General features: G+C 38.2%; 1 protein-coding gene across 1 annotated transcript in view; it reads left to right on the top strand.

Annotated features, from left to right (window-relative positions):
• TRIQK (triple QxxK/R motif containing) overlaps positions 1-17370 on the top strand; it is a 53866-nt gene that overhangs the window by 17391 nt on the left and 19105 nt on the right. The window contains exon 2 of the mRNA XM_041412890.1: positions 844-924. Within this exon, the coding sequence (XP_041268824.1) occupies positions 864-924 (61 nt within the window). The 5' untranslated portion in view covers positions 844-863. The remainder of the gene's footprint in view (positions 1-843; positions 925-17370) is intronic.

Here is a 17370-nt window from a genome sequence, read left to right as displayed (position 1 = left end):
GCAGTTCCTTGTGCAGTCCTAGTGTCACCTCCTTGTGAGGATGTGTGCAACATGACTGTGCAACATGAGAATCCCATTCAAGAGGCTGCATGGTTGTTACTTAAATGCAGTGAAGGTGATTTAAACTACCAATAGCATGCCTGAGAGGTGTAAAATGCATACAGCCCCAGCTCTCAGATTTTATTCTTCTTTCCTATTTATTCACAGATATCTAGAGCCCATGGCAGGAAAATAGGAGAGAGTGGAGTTGCTGTGTCCTAGGTATCTGCTCGTCTGCAGGTGGGTTTCATGGGCAATTTCACCTGTGGATGCACACAGCCTAGTCCTGCCTCTGACTCCTATGTGTGGTGTAAATGTATTTTCAATAATGGAAACAGCTCACAATTCTACATTCATTCCCTGTTTACTAAAGAAATAAATTATATAGGAATGTAATTGGTGGTACCAAATGCTGAATTACAGTGGTACCAAATGCTGAATTACAGTGCAATCAGTTTAAATCCTTTCTTTTTTCTTTATTTTCATTCAAACTAACAGGCATTCTGTAATGTTAATAACCCATGCAGTGGAGAAAAAGGTATGTTTAGAATGTATCTAATAGTCTTCAGAATAGTGATGATTAACTCCAGTGTCTCATTGTACTCTGGGAAGGCTTATGTCTTTGTGTATAATCATGTAAATGTTGCTTGTTACCATTTTTCTGATGTTATAAGCAATTGATTTTGTTAGTACGTTATTTAGGAATAATGTTGTGGTTATTGTTTTGTTTGTTTTTTTTTTTTTTTGTTTTGTTTTTTTTTTGTTTTGTTTGTTTTGTTTGTTTTTTTTTTCTGATACTGACAGTGATTTTTGGATTGAAAACAATGGGTAGAAAAGATGCCTCTACATCAAGGACTCCTGTTGACCAGTACAGGAAACAAATAGGTAAGAATTTGAAAGAAAAGTTTGTGTGCGCTTAAAATAAAAACAAAACTTTGTGGTTTTTTTCCCAGCAAGGCTCACTAGTGTAACAAAATGTAGCATTCCTCTTCAAAAACTTCATTTTGTGTATGCTGTTGAGTAAGTTGTTCAGCTTTCTGAAGATAGTATTTTAAGTGATTTCAGATAAAGTATATGGTGTGTGTTTGGAAACAGTAGGGGAATACTGCAGCAAAGTGGCTTCACAATGTTTCTGAACTGTTGGAACTTTCTTGCTTCTCCTGTTTGTCTCTAATTTCATACATGGGCATTTTTAACAAGATACTTTTCTCATTCATAACAATTTTTGATACACTGAGTGTTACAGACCTTTGCATTGCATAACTGCATTTATTCTCACACTGATGGATATTTTAATTTTTTTCCTTAAGACTTTTTCTATCCTTGACTAATATTTTTTTAGGTAACATGTATACAAAGTATGTACATGCACACATGTACCTTCACATACATACTCACATAGCAAATGCAAATCCTTCTTTCTTTGCTTAAATGCAAAGGTGAGTTATTTTTGAAATCTCTGTATGAGGATTCTGTTTCTGTATGTTAAATAATATAAAGGAGTCACAGTATTTTGAAAGTTTATATATAAAATGAAGTACCTTAATCTGTACACAGTTATTTAAGTAAATGACTTTGTTTTACAATTGATAAGCACACACATCTGTTTAAATGTGCAGAAAACAACAAATGTCTGCAGGGGTGGGGGGAAAGGTTGTTTACAATGTTCATTCTCAAGGTGAAAGAGCTAGGGTTGTGGTGACGGTGTTCATAGTAGACTCATTTTTTTTAGATGTGACACATTGCTCTTAAGTTGGCGAAAGCAAGTGTTAGAAATTATTGTAGGGAAGAATCTCATGCTGGCAGAGCATGAATAAACTACTAAATAAATAAACTACTACATAAATAAACTACTAAATAACCTAGGAGGTGTTTCTGTGATTGTAATACTCCTTAGAGGACAGAGAACATGAATAGACTGTTCTCTGCCTTTTGTTCTGACAATGGTTGTTTCAGCTCCTACTCTGGACATTCAATGATACCGCTATAGAGTTTGCCAATGGAAATCAGTTCTCTGAACTTAATGAATGTAAGAAAGGGAGTTTGAAAATGTGTGAATACGATTTTAGACTTAAGTTTTGCAGTTGTGTTTGAGTTTTATGTGTAACCATTTTGGGCCATGTTTTGGCCTGGTAGCTGAGCTTGGTGGAGTGAGCCCTCTAGTCTCATTATGCCATTAGGTGTATTATAGGACAAATAGGTGTATTATTGACAAATATAATCCAATTTGCCCTAATGAATATAAAAGTGGTGTTGTTTTTTGGGTTTTTGTTTTTTGGTTTGTTGGTTTTGGGGGGTTTTTTTGGTCATTACTGCTTTATTTTTTTTGTTCTTATATAGTTTTGCATAACTGGTAATAATTCATCCATTTGTCACAGGATGGTTAAGGTTGACAGGGACCAGTGGAGGTCATCTCATCCATCTGCCCTGCTCAAGCAGGGCCACCTAGAGCTGGTTGCCCAGAACAGTGTTCAGATGATTTTTAAATATTTCCAAGGATAGGAATTCCACAATCTCTCTTCCTGTGTTTGACTATGCTCAGTGTAGAAGGTTTTTTTCTTATGTTTTTCTGTGTGTGTCCATTGCTAGTCCTGTGACAGGGTACCACTGAGAAAAGCCTGGCTCTGTCCTCTTTGCACCCTCCCTTCAAGTATTTCTATATACTGATGAAATCCTCTTTGAACCAACTCTTTTCTCCTAGGTAAGTTCTCTCAGATCTCTCAGTTTTTTGTCATAGCAGAGATGCTCTAGATTCTTCATTTTAATTCCTCTTCATTCTTCTTGAACTGATTTCATTCAAGTACTTATCAGAAATTACACAGAATGATTTTTTTTTTTAAACACAGTCATTCTTTAAGACTTAGATTTGACACTTAGGTACTTTTGCAGGGATGTTTTAGTGTGAAGCTCTTCAACAGATGATCCCTCAGAGCACAGAGTGCCCTAATGCTCCAGGCTCAGTTGTTTTGTAGATGGACATTTGGTCACCCTTTCTAAGGTAGATTATGTCTAGAAACAGTAAGAAAAGTGATGCTGCACAGGGCCTGTCTTTAAAAAAAAATAATTCATCAAATTAATTTAAAGCTCAAAATCCATGCTTGGAGTGATTGCCGGCCTTCTTTTCCAGGCATTTGGTATCTGTGGATTGTTGAAAACATTATGATGGATGCTGGCTGAACAGCTATCTCCTGCTGACTAATGGTGTGATGTTATTTTTTAGCTTACAACTTAATGTTTTCTAGCCTTGCTGGATACAAGGTAACCAGATTGAAACATTTTTCATACCTTTTTTTGATGGAAAATGGCAGCCTTCAAGGAACAACATGTCACAAAGTCATATCAACTTCCAACACAATTTTCAGTTAGATGTTTAGTGGAGTAATTTGAAATAGAAGCAGATTTTTAATTTCATTTTGTTCCAAGCTTTCTGTTTTGTTCTGAGTTTCCATACGGCATGCCACATGTTTGCCCTGTGCCATGGTTCAAGTTCATGTTGATTACTTCAGTTCAGCCGTTTGCCTTTTTCTCTTCTCCGTGAGAGCAGGATCACTCGTGTCTTGTTTGCCTCTGTGCCACTAGCAGTTGCTGTTTGCTTCAGTAGCATTTTCAGAGGATTCCCCCAGCACAGAGATTGATACTGTTCTTCCCTGTCAGCTGGCTTTCAGCCATCTCTCTTGTCACCAGCCAAAATTTGTCTGTAGTGCCACTTAAGCTAGTGCTCCAGTATCTGACAGTGGCACTACCTTCTCAGTGGGGAGCAGAGACAGTCTTATAGTTACCAGACCAAACTGGCAATGGCTTTGTGAAGCCTAGCCCCAGGTGGACCGGGGACAGCCACAGCAACCTTTTCAAACTGGCTTCAGCTGTGCCTGGAGGAGGGAGGATGGCACCAAGGGATCTCTCCCTGTTCAAATCTCCATGAGCAGCCAAGGCTGTAGAAGAAACCATGAGGAAAGGTAATTTTAACACTTCTTGCTCATCTCTCACTCACAAACCCAAATATGTACCTGTAGTGCTGCAGCAAACAGGGAAGCTCTTTTGCAGAGCATTTCCTTCTCCCTGCTGCTGTTTGTGCTGCTGTGCTTAATTTGCTGGAATCTGAGGAAAGGTGTGAGGCAGTATGCATCCTTCTGCATTTATGCAGCTTTGCTCCACAAATGCTGTGAAAATAGCAACAGGTTTTTTACCATATTTGCTTTGTTTACTGTTATGTGTGCTTTAAGTTCCCAGAACAATTCCACATGTATATTTTCCATCCTTCTTCATCTGGTGTGTCGCTTGCTCGGCATGGAAGCTGAAGGATTTGTGGGTAGTGTTCATGACTTGTGTGATTGTGGGATCCTAAGCAGGCATACTGAGAGGATTATAGCATAACTAAAACCTGGTCTACAAATCAGGAATAGACATACTTTTGGCTCCCATTACTATTGTGTTGCTGTAGCATAATTTTTCATGAGGAGAGGTTGTTTGCCAATCATTCAACCTTCAATTTGTAGACTCAAAGGTCTGCCTATTGTCTGTTCTATATCTTCTAACTTGCCAGCTTGATCTTTTAGGAGCTGGAGCTTATATAGGCATAGCCCGGGGGTTCTTTGGAGCAAATAAGGCTCTTCACATCCCCCTGGGAAAGACTAGAAGTTATGAATGAAAATATGTTCTCTTTTTGTTTTGGAAAGCACAAAGCTACTCGTTTTGCGGTGACTCGGTGATGGAGGTGGTGCTCGTTGCCATCACACATGTGGAGCCATGGGGCAGGGATGGGGACTGGGTAGGAGTCCTGAATCCTGCTGTGGCAGCACAGTAGAGAGAGCAGTAACCACCTGAACTAACAGATAAAACTTTGTGGGTAAAGCTGGGCCTTTGTAGGTATGTAGGTACACAGTTTGTGGTATTTAGCAGTGGGGCTGCAGCCAGCCTCATCCCTAATGGGCTACAGCTCTGCAAAGCGGGTGAACAGCATTGAAAGCAACGAGACATGGAGTGCTGAGGTGCACTGACCGACCACCAAAGGGAGCAGAAAGCACACAGGTACAGTGCATGTAAGATGAAGAGTATAAAAGGTTGGGCTAAAGAACAAGAAGGGCAGATGCTTGAAGCCTTCTGAAATTGCCTGGTGGTACTCTGTGTATCGTGAATGTCTCAATTGTGACCTATGTCTGTGGTGTGGAGACTGGTGACTTGTCCAGAAGAAAGGTGTCTCATCCTAGGGCTGAGGCTGTGATGTCACTGAGATAGAGAAGAGCTTGGGGAATAGTGGCAGCATGAACATCTCTGGGGTTCCCACCTCCAGGTACCAGCTGGAGCATGGACCTTCTTGTCTCCAGAGAGAAGCCCTTCTTGTGGCAGATTGCTATTTCTACCTACCCTACTGCTAAAAAGTTGTCTTTACCACCTCAACTTTTCTGTTTTGTGTTACTGTTTACCTTCTCTGTGTTTTTATGGACTTACTGTACCTCTGTCTTTCTTGTCCTGAGTAGTGCTGTTGTATACTCATAAAACCTGGCCACTATCAGCCTTCTTTTTCAGATTAAAAAGAGGGAAAATGTTACATTTTGATACTTTTATTTGAAATATGTTGCGTACTTTGACATGAAATGTGGTTGTTTTGGATGAGGAAATGCTTATTATCAGAATGAAAATTTGCGACATAATTTCTGAAATAATCGCAACAGCAAAAAATGTTTGGACTGAATTTGTACTGAAAATTTCAAAATGTCCCCGCTTCTCACAAAACAGCAATTCCTCTGTCTTTTGTCTGTAAAGAAAAGGCATGGAATCAGAAGGCAACACATACATGTTGTAGATTGCTCTCCTCTGCCATAAGCAAAGATGTAGCAGGACAGATGTCAATGGAATAAAAATTCTCCAGTCTATTTTTTTAACTAGTCATATTTTTTCCCCTTTTTTTAATGTCAGTTGCCTGTTTACTGTGGGAAAGGAAAGGAGGGGAAACAAATACTGACTACTCAGAAAGTTTTTTCCTACTGTTTATTTATATTGAAAAAAACCCCAAAAATAGCAGTTCTTGTGTACCTTTTTTTGCATCGAAAATATTACATTTGCTGTCTTGAATTTTTCTAATAAAAATCTATTACTAAGCACATAATAAAGATAAATAGGGAAAAAAGCATTCCTTTTGCTATTATGTGTGACTGTTGGCAAGTTTTGGAATTTGAATTTTGTACTTCACAGCGATAGGCCATTGATACCATGTGTAGTTCCCTTTTTTTGGGAGGAGGTTTTATGAAGAATGAATTTGGTGTCACAAAAAAATGAACTACATCCTTTGGTCAGTTAGTGCTGTTTTGATTTTAATTTTATGCCAGTGGAATCACTTTCTGGAAACTGAAGCAGGAGCAGCTGAGGAAAACACTGCTGTGCAGCAAAGCCTAGTCTGGCTATACTAATTTAATCCACATTTTGTGATGATTGGGATGTTTTTAAATATGTTCTGTGAAGACTGATGATGAATTTTAAGCACATGCAGCTTGTGATCACATATTTTATAAGTCCAAAGCTGCGGAGCTGTGTTTTATTGCCTTGGCTGAGAGCATAGAAGGTGATGGAAGTTCTGGATATGTACTTACATATGTGAGGATATTATTTAGTTTTCATTTGTTGGGCAGACATAGACTCAGTCTGAGCAAGAGTGGGAGGGGTGGCTGCAGATCCAGAGGACTGTGGGAATGTCTTCACACACCTTGAAGAGAAGCTAAGGAGAAGGGTTGTGTATCTAAGCCCTTGGCTCCCATCCCTTCTCCACAGCAATAGTTTCTTTGAGCTTGTTTGATTATACTACTTTAACTGTATGTTCATACTGCACTTGTTTAGTACTGTTATACAGATGGAGGTTCATAGTCTGCTCTTCTTTTAATCTCAACAATATCACTGTTTCACTCAGTGGAGTTGCTACAAATTGGCATAGGTGTAAATGAGAGTGAAATTTGACATGTTTCCAGTTGCTGAACTGGCTTTCAGCATGGTGTTACTTCAAGCACTTTCGATTCCTGTAAGGTATGCGGTGTCTACAGGGCTGTTGCAATGTTACATATTTGTGTTTGTACTTACTCTCACCTTCATTCAGTTCTTCATGAATTGAATTCATTTCTGTAATCAAAGTCAACTGATATTCAAAGAGAAAAAACTCTTATAATCCTTTACAAAATACATAACATTTTCACTATAGACACATAAGCATGTATATATTACATTCAGAGGCAGAGCAGTTTAACATTTTTAGAAATTCTTTCACCAGGCTTTGAAAATCCTAGCTCATGTGTGAAAGCTGGACTTCAAAGTACTCTCATCTCAGTGTGAATATGTAAATCTAATTTTAAGCACCCATTTCTAAAAAATTTCAGACATAATTTTTCGGTGTGTACATTGTTCATCTCACATTCTCTGCATGTGGTGCATTATATTTGCTTATATATTTGTAGGTGCTATTGCAGTAATATAAATTCAAGGAGAGTTGGGCAGTGACCTACAAATTGGATTTCCTCTCATTTCATCATAACAAAGCAGTGGAGCAGGCATGAGAATGGAATGCTCAGCACAGATGCATCTCTCTGATGTGCTTGATATATATTTAAGGTGAACATAATTCATAGTTGTAACTGTATTTCTTTAGCTGCAATGCTATGAGAAGTAGCTCTGGGTTTTTTGGGTGCGTTTAAGTTTTGTCCAGCTATTGTCCTACCTTGGAAAGTGGTGGTCTCTGCTGCTCCTTCCCTGTCTGGGTTAGCAGGAATGAAGGCAGCAAAGAGTCTGACAAGCATTGCAGGGGCAGTGGTCTAAGAAGAAAGACATAAGAATCACCTTGGATCAAGTAAAGAGGTTTAACTGAAAGGATTTCTTGCTTCTGGATGTGACCACATGCATTACATAGTTCATCAGGTATTGCACCTATTTGTGGCCTTGAAAGAATGTGTTAGATGTCCATGTTCAGGGAAAGCATGAGCACAGAATAGTCATCTGGCTTTTGCAGTGAATTGAATGTAATGAATCACATCAGTGATTGCTATCGTACAGTCCATTAATTGCGTGTAGTCATGGATTTCTGTAACTGGATTGTTTTTTGTTTTTTTTTTTTTTTTGTTTTTTTTTTTGTTTTTTTTTTTTTAATGGAAGCTTTTGCTTGCATTATGCCTTATTTTGGAAGAAAATTAGGAACTGGCTACATTGTACTTTTCAAGGTCTTGAACTGTTTATGGGGTTGTCTGCTCAACTCTGCATATTGCTTGCAGGCTTAAAGTGTTGGATAAGAAAAGAAGTTACAGGGCAGAAGGAGAATGGTCTTAGGAAGCTCAGATTGCTAGAATGAAAATAAGAAAAAGCATTTGCTTCATTTGAATTACAGTTACAGAAATCTCAAACATCGTGTGACTAGCTTTTATTTGATGGTAAAGGCTGATTAAAATAGGCACTATTGAAAGTATTCAGACATTCAAAGTTATTTTGAGATGTTTCATTTTTTTAGTAGTTGAACCAGTACAGAAAAGCACCGTGAAGTGAACGAAGAGCTCTACAATAAGTGGAATGTGGGAAAACAAATAATTTGCCCTGATTGCGCACTCTGGTTTCACTTAATAAATTTACAGATAATATAAGGCAAGTCACTAATCTGTTGCTTAATTTTTGAAATACTTTACTTGAAATCTGTCCTTGTCATTATCTCAGTTACATAGATGCCCTGTTCGCTATGGCACCAGCTAACGGAATTTTGCTCAGCTAAGCTACTGATACTGTTCTAGAATAACTCATAGAGGAAACAATAGTATTTTCAAGAATTTTGACTGCCTGTTAGATAGGCAGAGTGGAAAAGCTTGGTTTTTTGTTAATTTATTTTCTGTGAATATCTTATAATTATCAGCATATTTGCATTGTTGCTGTAAGATTTGTACCAAAACTGATATGCTCAGCTGCAATATTTGATTTTACATTAACTGAGTAACAATAATTTTAGAATACATGGGGAGTTTTTTGTTAGAAATAATTTCTTGTGATATTTTAACCAAATACCTGTGGGCCATTCATAAGCATTGGTGTTTGGATGATCTAGGGTGTGATAGGTAAGAGGATGTGACACAGATTGTCAGTAAATCACTTGCTTAGGTTCAGCCTAGGTGATAGTCATGGGAAGATGGTAACTGCCTGGCAGATGTTGGGTGGCATTTATGATGCGATGTTTGTGCATTCAGTTCCTAGTGGAGAAGTGTTGAAAAACATCATTATTTGTTGGCAGTCAAAACAGAGAGAAGCTGGATAATGAACTAGCATATGGAGTGAAACAGTGTCTCAGCATTAGGCATAGTCCCTTCAGCTCAAGGTTACAGCATACTGGTAAGAGTGCTGCCCAGATTTACTGAAGCTGTTTTGAGTGAGTCTGAGCTCACACTGTGCATTAAACCCTTCAGCTTTGGGCCACCTAAGCACAGTCCTTGAGTTGACCTGTCTCTTATCAGCACTAATTAACCTGGCCATGATGCTGTGTACTGTGACAATGCATCTCCTGCTTGCACCTTACCAGTTCACATCACAGGCAGAACAAGTGTGCAGCTCGCAGTTTAGACCTGGCCTGAGGGACCTGCAGTCGCTGTGAACTGAAGAGCAGGGAGAAGTTTTAAGTTAAAGTAGAATGTAAATGGGTCCTTTTGCAGGCACTGAGTGGAGATGTGTAAGAATAATCTCTACAGGCTTCTGTTCTAACAGGTGAATGGTGAGAGTTTGGGTGATGATTCATGTCTGCACTTGTAGGTTAGGCAAGAATTGTACCTGGCACAGAGGTCAAATAACCCTAATGGTACTGTTAAACTCTTTTATCCCTAAAACAGAGTGGCTGCTTGCACACTGAAGATTGCTTCAGGCAATTTTCAGTTCCTTCTTAACCCGTGGGTAGGAATTACTTGGGAGACAGTGACAGTGGGCAGTGTGTCAGAGACAGTTGTAACAACTGGAGTGAGCGTATCCTTTAATTCCAGTTCTGTTCACGTTGTCTAATATATTGGTGCACCTGCAACCTGATATTCAGAGGGTACAGTTCAACATTACAAAGTGATCTTTAACAACACCTACCTCTCTCTCCTTGTTCCTGCCACCATGTCACCATGTATAGTACACCATCCTCTGGGTGGCAGAGCTGTTCGTATGCCATTTTGATCCAGCTTGAAGTAAAACATGGGCTGAGCAGTTTGTGAGTTGAGTGAACTCCCTCATCTGCTTCGTTATCTGGCTGCTTGCTAATACACATCAAAGCCAGGACAGCACTCTGCAAGAACTGGTGTGGCAAAACTCAGGGCAGCAAGTGCCATGAGCCAGTATTGCTGTTGAACACTTTGCAAAGCCAAGCCACATGTCAGCTGAGTTTAGCTGTTACTCAATATAACATGCAGATTGAACAGATTAGGAAGCGTAAAAAGGATTTGTGCCCTGTGTTAGTTTCCCTCAGTTTCTCAGAATCAGTTTTGATCTCAATCCAGTGGCCTCTGTAGGTCAGATCAGGCCTACAGGTTGTGTTACTTTATGAATAATAACTACAATGGTATAAATCCATGTATTTTTAGAGGTATTTTACATTGTCTTCAGTGAGCAATGATGTTGCCTTTCCTACGTGTGGAAGGCATAGCAAAACCTGAATGCAGTCCTGTTTCTGGCACAGCCTTTTCCATAACGTTCAGGTATAGTGCAGTGGTGTTTTGCCTACTGAAGAGTGGAAAGAAGTGGAGTGAAATAGCAACCCCTAACTAGTGGGGTTGTCTTTGAAGAAATACTTTTACAGAAAAGATTGCCTGCTGTCCTCTCTGTCTTTTCTGGAATAGATGAGGACTGTGCAAACTAGAATGCACAAAGAGAAACATTGAATAAATTGCAAATCAAATAGAACTGAAGGTACAATCCTTAACATACTTCATAGTGTGAAGTGTCTCAGAAAATCCACCTGTTAAGTACAATACCAGATGGAAAAGATTGGTAGAGTTACAAGAAAGACTCATGTCTGTGATACAGGAGGCTCTGCATGTCTTGATAGGCAGCTTGGAAAACCACAGACCTTGTAGCATATATACTCCATGAAAGAGCTTCTATCCAAATGCTTTAATAGAAGAAATATAACCCATGTTTGTGTAGAGAAAATTATCAAATTCTAATGAGTAATCATCGTGAAAAGGACAAAGAGGGAAATGCTTTCATGTATTCCTCGGAGAGGGAGAATAAAACATTTTGGCTCTTACAAAAACAGAAAAAATGTATCCCACTGAGGGTTGTCTTCCTCATCTTGTTTCTGTCACAGATGAAAAAAGAGAAATTAAAAGTATAGTTTAGTGTTTTGTTTTTTTTTTTGCTTTATTCAGATACCTTTCAGGTAATTTTTAGTCTGCAGGGAAACACTTCCTACAGTCAAGAGACCATGAGTAGGAAGGTTAGATTTCCTCGTGGTGGAAATTTGGGACAGGTATCACACTACTGAATTTAGCACTTATTTCAGATGCTTATCCTTGTAACTGGGAGCAAAATCCAATCCATAAATGTGAAGAACAAATGAATAACATTTCAGTGCTGGAAAAGGTAATTATGTTTCTTCACCATTTGTTGTTTGTGGCCAAAATGGTGTCAAAAGAACTGTGCACGTTGATGACCAGCTAGTTCACAACTAGTGATATCACTTAATTGGCTGGAAATCTTAGTGGAAAGTTTCCCTTGCTCCTAGTGATTAGTTATGATTATGAAAAAAGTGTACTTTATCCTTGTATGTATTTGAAGTAATGATAAAAAATATTAAAGCCATTAAATAGGGTACTGGGGACAGTGAGTTTGAAGTACTGAGTACTGATTTGCTCATCTGTGTTTAAGAACGATGAATTGGATGTGAAAGAAATGCTGAAAGAACTACTAGGGAAGACCAAGAAGAGCCTTGTTTAGCAAAGCTGAACACAAATTCAGACAAATATTATTCCTTTTGGAACTTCCCAAGTAAACACATGGGAAAGACACAGTCCATATATATCCAGTCCATAACTGTATAAATTGTTCATAAAGAAACATAACAGGAAACAGAAGGCAGTTTCTTACCAATAGGAGATTGAGCTTCTTGGGTAATGTCCTATTTGTAGGCTAAAGCAAAAAACAAAAACAAACCAAAAAAAGCTCCCCAAAAAACCCCAAACTGAAAGCTCTAACTTATTTTCCAACTGATCATTTTCTATGATGAGTTTTAAAGAAAACAGCATGATACATGTGCCTTCTCTAGCAAAGCACTGGATTTCAGTAGTTCACCAAGTCCTTCCTAGTCATATGTTCCATATGGACAAAGTTTCACTGTGAAGTGGAGCAGCTTTCATGGATATTTATAGCAAGAGAATGCATTTGGAAGGATTACCATAATTTTCTAACTGAAGTTTTACTTGTGGAAAAATTAATACTGAATATTTTTTTCTAAAATCAAGATTTCAGGAGAGCTGACAACATAATCTTGAATTTTACTGGCTTTTTCCTTTTTTTTTTTTTTTTTTTTGAGAGAACGTGAAATTCATGCTGAAAAGAGAGAGATAAGGGAGAAGGAACACATTTTGGTCATAACACTAAGCTTTGTTTTTAGTGCCTGTGCTCTCAACACTGTGGTGAAGCTATCACAATATTTCTACAGCATCATTTTTTTCTGTTTGTTTTGGGGACTTTTTAATAAATTGTTGAGTCTTCATTTGGTGCTGCTGCAGTTTTTGTTCTTTATATTACAGAAGTGCAGTACCTAACAGTCTAGTAGTAAGTATAATGTGCAGTTTATCAGAGGATCCCCAGTTGTACATCTTAGACAGGACTTTCCTATGTTGCCCATTGGTCCTAGCTGTTCCAGCATGTCCCAATGGCAGGATGTGACAAGGACATTTTGTCATCAAAAAATCTCAGTAGGAAACTAAAAGGAGCTCGTACCACATACTTCTAGCAATTAGCTCATCTCCAGGGAGTGACAGAAAGGAAAAACACATAGTGTCTGTAGATTGACAAGGAACCTAGGAACATATTTTATTTAGTAAGTAAAAAGGAAGATTTTCAAATAGTTTACAGCAGGTGCCAAAGGTGGTGGCATAAGGGCATGGTAATATGTTCTATCTCCACTGCATACATCACTGACTGAGGTGCTTTCTTTAGGTGGAGTTTCCTTTCTCCATCTATTTATTTATTACCTAGCATATGCAAAACCAGTAATTTGCCAAGTATTATTTTAACTTAGTTTATCACATTTTGAAAGAAATTCATGCAGGTGCGCAGCAGTTACTGGAATGTTCCCCACAGAATTGCTCAGATCTTAGTAGTATGGGGGACATTGGAAGAGCTCTGTTCTCAGTAAATCTTGGAACAGGTTGATATATTGGCTAAACTGGCTCATAGCAGAGTAAACACCTGGAGTGGGAAGTGGTGAAGGCACATGTATGTCTGGGGACTGTTGGTCACTAACATATCATAGCACACTGGTGTGTCCACTAGGGCTGCCATTTGAGCAGTGTTGGAACTCTAATGTTGTAGTAATACTGTTTTAATAATTTAGTGTTGTCTGTTCTGCATTTGCAAAAAACCCTTTGCTAAATTCTTAGAACTGACATAGTGAGATTTCAGTGGCTTTTTTTTGGCTCTAGGAAAAGCATGTCTGTCACAAGGACCGTGTTGTTACTGGAAGTGACATTGTGTCTCTTCTGAAGAATGGAGCTGTTGATAAATGGGCCATAGGGAGGGTGTGTGGCTTTTTTTGTTGTTGTTCTGTGTTCTTGTATCTATTTATCTGTCTATCTGCAAAATGAGACATTCAGAGAAACATTTCATTCCAAATGTGAGACAGACCTCTAGGTTGCACGGAACTGAAAAATTACTTTGAAAAAGAAATATATTGACTATTTTTCACTCTGCATGTAATGTATAATGAAGGTGTCCTTTCTGGTGTGTTTAAAGAACAGAATCAGCCAGATTGAGGAATGTCAGTAGAGGACCATTCAGAGAGTTTACAAATAAGCTCTCATCTGCAGAGATCAGTGCCTGTCCTGTCTGCTGGGAGCCCACCTGGGAGATGGGGGTTCCTCTGTGCTGATGGTTTGCAGCAGGACTCTCTCACAGGAGCTGAACTAACACCAGCTCCCTGGCCACCTAACGGTGCATGGCTGATATTCTGTGTCTTGTGTCACATGCTGGAGCACATTAGGTGACTCTAGACAGAGGGACTTCATCACGGGAATGCAGGGGGTAGCACATAGGACCTTTGTGATCAGAGTAATGTCCACATACAGTTTGTGAGGAACAAAGCATAGCTAAAAGTTAGTTTTCTGTTTAATTTTGTTTAATTTTGTATGCTTTTAATTCCAGAAACTGAAATTGCTTTGTCCATGGATTTATAAATATTTAACACACATTTTTAATGAATAAGAAATTGAATTTAAGGGTCAGTAGCAGATTCAGTTACTTTTTCAGGTGCTTGTTTAATTATTTCTCATTGTATTTGTAAATGTAATTTTAAAATCTTTAAAAATAAATTAATAGAGGCCATCAGAGAATCATCTCCAATAGATAACATTCATGAGTGTTTTTTGCTTCTATTACACCATTACATTAGGATCTCAAAAGTTTTTGATGAGGAAAAGAGATTTCCCAAGGTCATACAGTAATTTTATGAAAGATCAGGAAGAGAAGACAGCTCCATGCTTTATCTGATCTCATCAAATAGTTTTCCAGCCCGTAGAATTTTTTCCTAAACAGTCTTTCCTTCTTTTGTGTGTTTCCTTCAAGAGACATCATACTTAAAAGATCATCCTGTGGAATAAAGATTTGGAAAAAAAGATACTGGGAGCAACCCTTGATTCTTTGACTAAATTGCCCTAATACGTGCCTATTGCTATTTAAATAATTTATAATATATATAGTGATGTTCAAAGTAAGGCTATTACTGAAACCAACTGATTTTATTCATTGAAATATCAGCAGAACAGTGATCCTGATGCAAATGGTGAAATAAAATCAAAAGGTCTCATATAAAATCATTACCATCACTCTGATGTCAGTTTTTGGAAAAAATGAAATATATAAGTTAACTTGACAAAATTGTATTTCTAAAGAGAAGGTTTGAAGTAAAGCCTAGCTATTCTTTACTGTGTATTTTAGATTGCAGTATTTGTGAAGGATTCCAGACATTCACCTGTCAGGCAGTAAGTCCAGTCCCAAAGTTAGGAGTAAGATGCCATTGTTTTGCTATACACACACATGTAGTTCCTTTTCTGTGAGCCTTCAGAAAGGGAAAAGAATGGAGTTGAAGCTCTGAAAAATTAAACTTAAAAGTTAGCCAGGCTTCTCTATCCTATTATCTTAACACCCATCTCATCACTGACAGAAGCCTGGTTTAGTTCTTGAAGGTAAAATTCTGTCTCCGAATATGCCTTCAAGATATTATTACACCTTTAGTTCTCAGGTCCAGAAACCATTATTCTGGATCCTCATAAATATGCATTTTCCTTACACTTTTAAGTAAGCTGCTATTGCTGTCATTCACTTTTAGTTAAGACCTGTCAAGTGGTGTTTCTCTTGAAGGAAAGAAGTTTAAATTACGGGTGAACTGAAGATATGTAGTTCTTAGGCATGCTAAAATTATGGGCGAGTTGTAGAGATTATTCCTTACAAGTAATTTTAGGATCCCAAGGGATAATGGTGATGTGTACAAGAGATGTTCCCTTCTTGGCTAATTCCATTAAAAGCTTCTGATTTCTGCATTGCTGGAGTGAGACTCCAAAAATCTGCTTTTCTATCTTACATAATCACTTTCACAGTATCCTGTAACATCCACCTCTGCTACAACTGTCAGTGCATTGACTTCTGGAGTGACAGTGATATGTAGGTCTGACAAAGCATCCTTTGCAATGTGCTTCATTGAAGTGAGAACTGCATATGCTGTCACTATTATTGGAAACCTTTTCCTTGGGCAGAATTAATAAATTACACCTTGTATTTTGGGATGGCTTTGTTATATACAGTTATATTTTAATTGGCAGTGGGATGATGAATTTAGTCTGTGAATTATACCAGTATGAGAGGCAAATTCAAACTAAATTTGAGAAATCGGGGAAATGGCTTGGAAAAATATAATAAAATACAACAGAAGAAGGGCAAGTTTCTTAACTGTGGCATAAATATTCAACCTACAAACTGAGTAAGTGTAAGAAATTACACTTACTGCTTATGCAATAATCTTGGAGAAAAGGTTTATAACAGTGAGTAAAGTCACAGGCAGACTGATTGAATGTGTAAGGAAAGTATTTACATAAAAGATACCAATAAGATCTGTTTCCACTTTTGAGGGGGGGATATATCACATTCCTCTGTTTGGAGGCAACTGTTAATAAAATCAGTGTAAGCCAAATTGCAGCTGGGTGCAGCCTGAAAGAGGCAGAAAGACTCATTGTATTCTGTGTGTCTCTCCTACCACGCCTTACACTACCTTTTTCACACCTCTTATCATCAAAGAAATGTCACAGAATCATGGAAGGGTTTGTGTTGGAAGGGACCTCATCTTGTTCCGTTCCCTGCCATGGGCAGGGATGCATCTCACCAGATGAGGTTACTCAGTGCTCTATCCAGCCTGACCTTAGACACCTCCAGGGATGGGGTATCCACAACTTCTGTGGGCAGCCTTTTCCAGCTTCACCACCCTCACAACACAGAATTTTTTTTCTAATATAATCTAAACCTGCTCTCTTTCAATTTGGGGCCATTCTGTCTTGTTACTATATGCTCTTGTAAATAGTCTCTGCAGTAGTAGTTTTGGTTTGCTTTTTTCATTTTCAGAATTTATACTAAAATGTGGTTGTTTATATGAAAGTGTAACTGCAAGCAGTTGTTCCATAGCAAAGTTGTACAAATGTACTCAAAACAACATGTACAAAATAATGTATGTATATATCATGTAGGTGGAGAAGAAAGAAGCTAAATACCCACCCAGTGATCTGTTTCAAATTAATTGTGTTAATTTATTTTTAAGAAAGGTATTTACTGTTTTCACAGTTGTCTGTTTGAGTAGGAAATGTTAACGAGATTGTTGGAAAGGTTAATTGAAGAGCTGCCATCCTGTGTGTGGAGGCTCCTTTTACATGGAGCCAGTACTGTTTAATGGCTGTAGGTATGCACCTGTTGGACTTAAGCACAGGATTGCAGTAGATAGTTTAGCACTGAAAGGCATTAGAAAGGACTGCCTGTCAAAAATTAGTAGCAAGCATCAATATTTTTAGTGCTGTTCTTCAGATCTCTCATGATAGTCTTACAGTTAATTGAATGTATTCTACAGGTATTGAAAACAAATTCCCTGAA

Source organism: Onychostruthus taczanowskii, unplaced genomic scaffold, assembly GCF_017590055.1.
Source record: "Onychostruthus taczanowskii isolate IOZ18803 unplaced genomic scaffold, ASM1759005v1 scaffold4, whole genome shotgun sequence".
Classification (NCBI taxonomy): Eukaryota; Metazoa; Chordata; class Aves; order Passeriformes; family Passeridae; genus Onychostruthus; species Onychostruthus taczanowskii.
The sequence above is the reverse complement of the archived record's forward strand: the minus strand, read 5'-3'. Positions and strand labels throughout refer to the sequence as shown.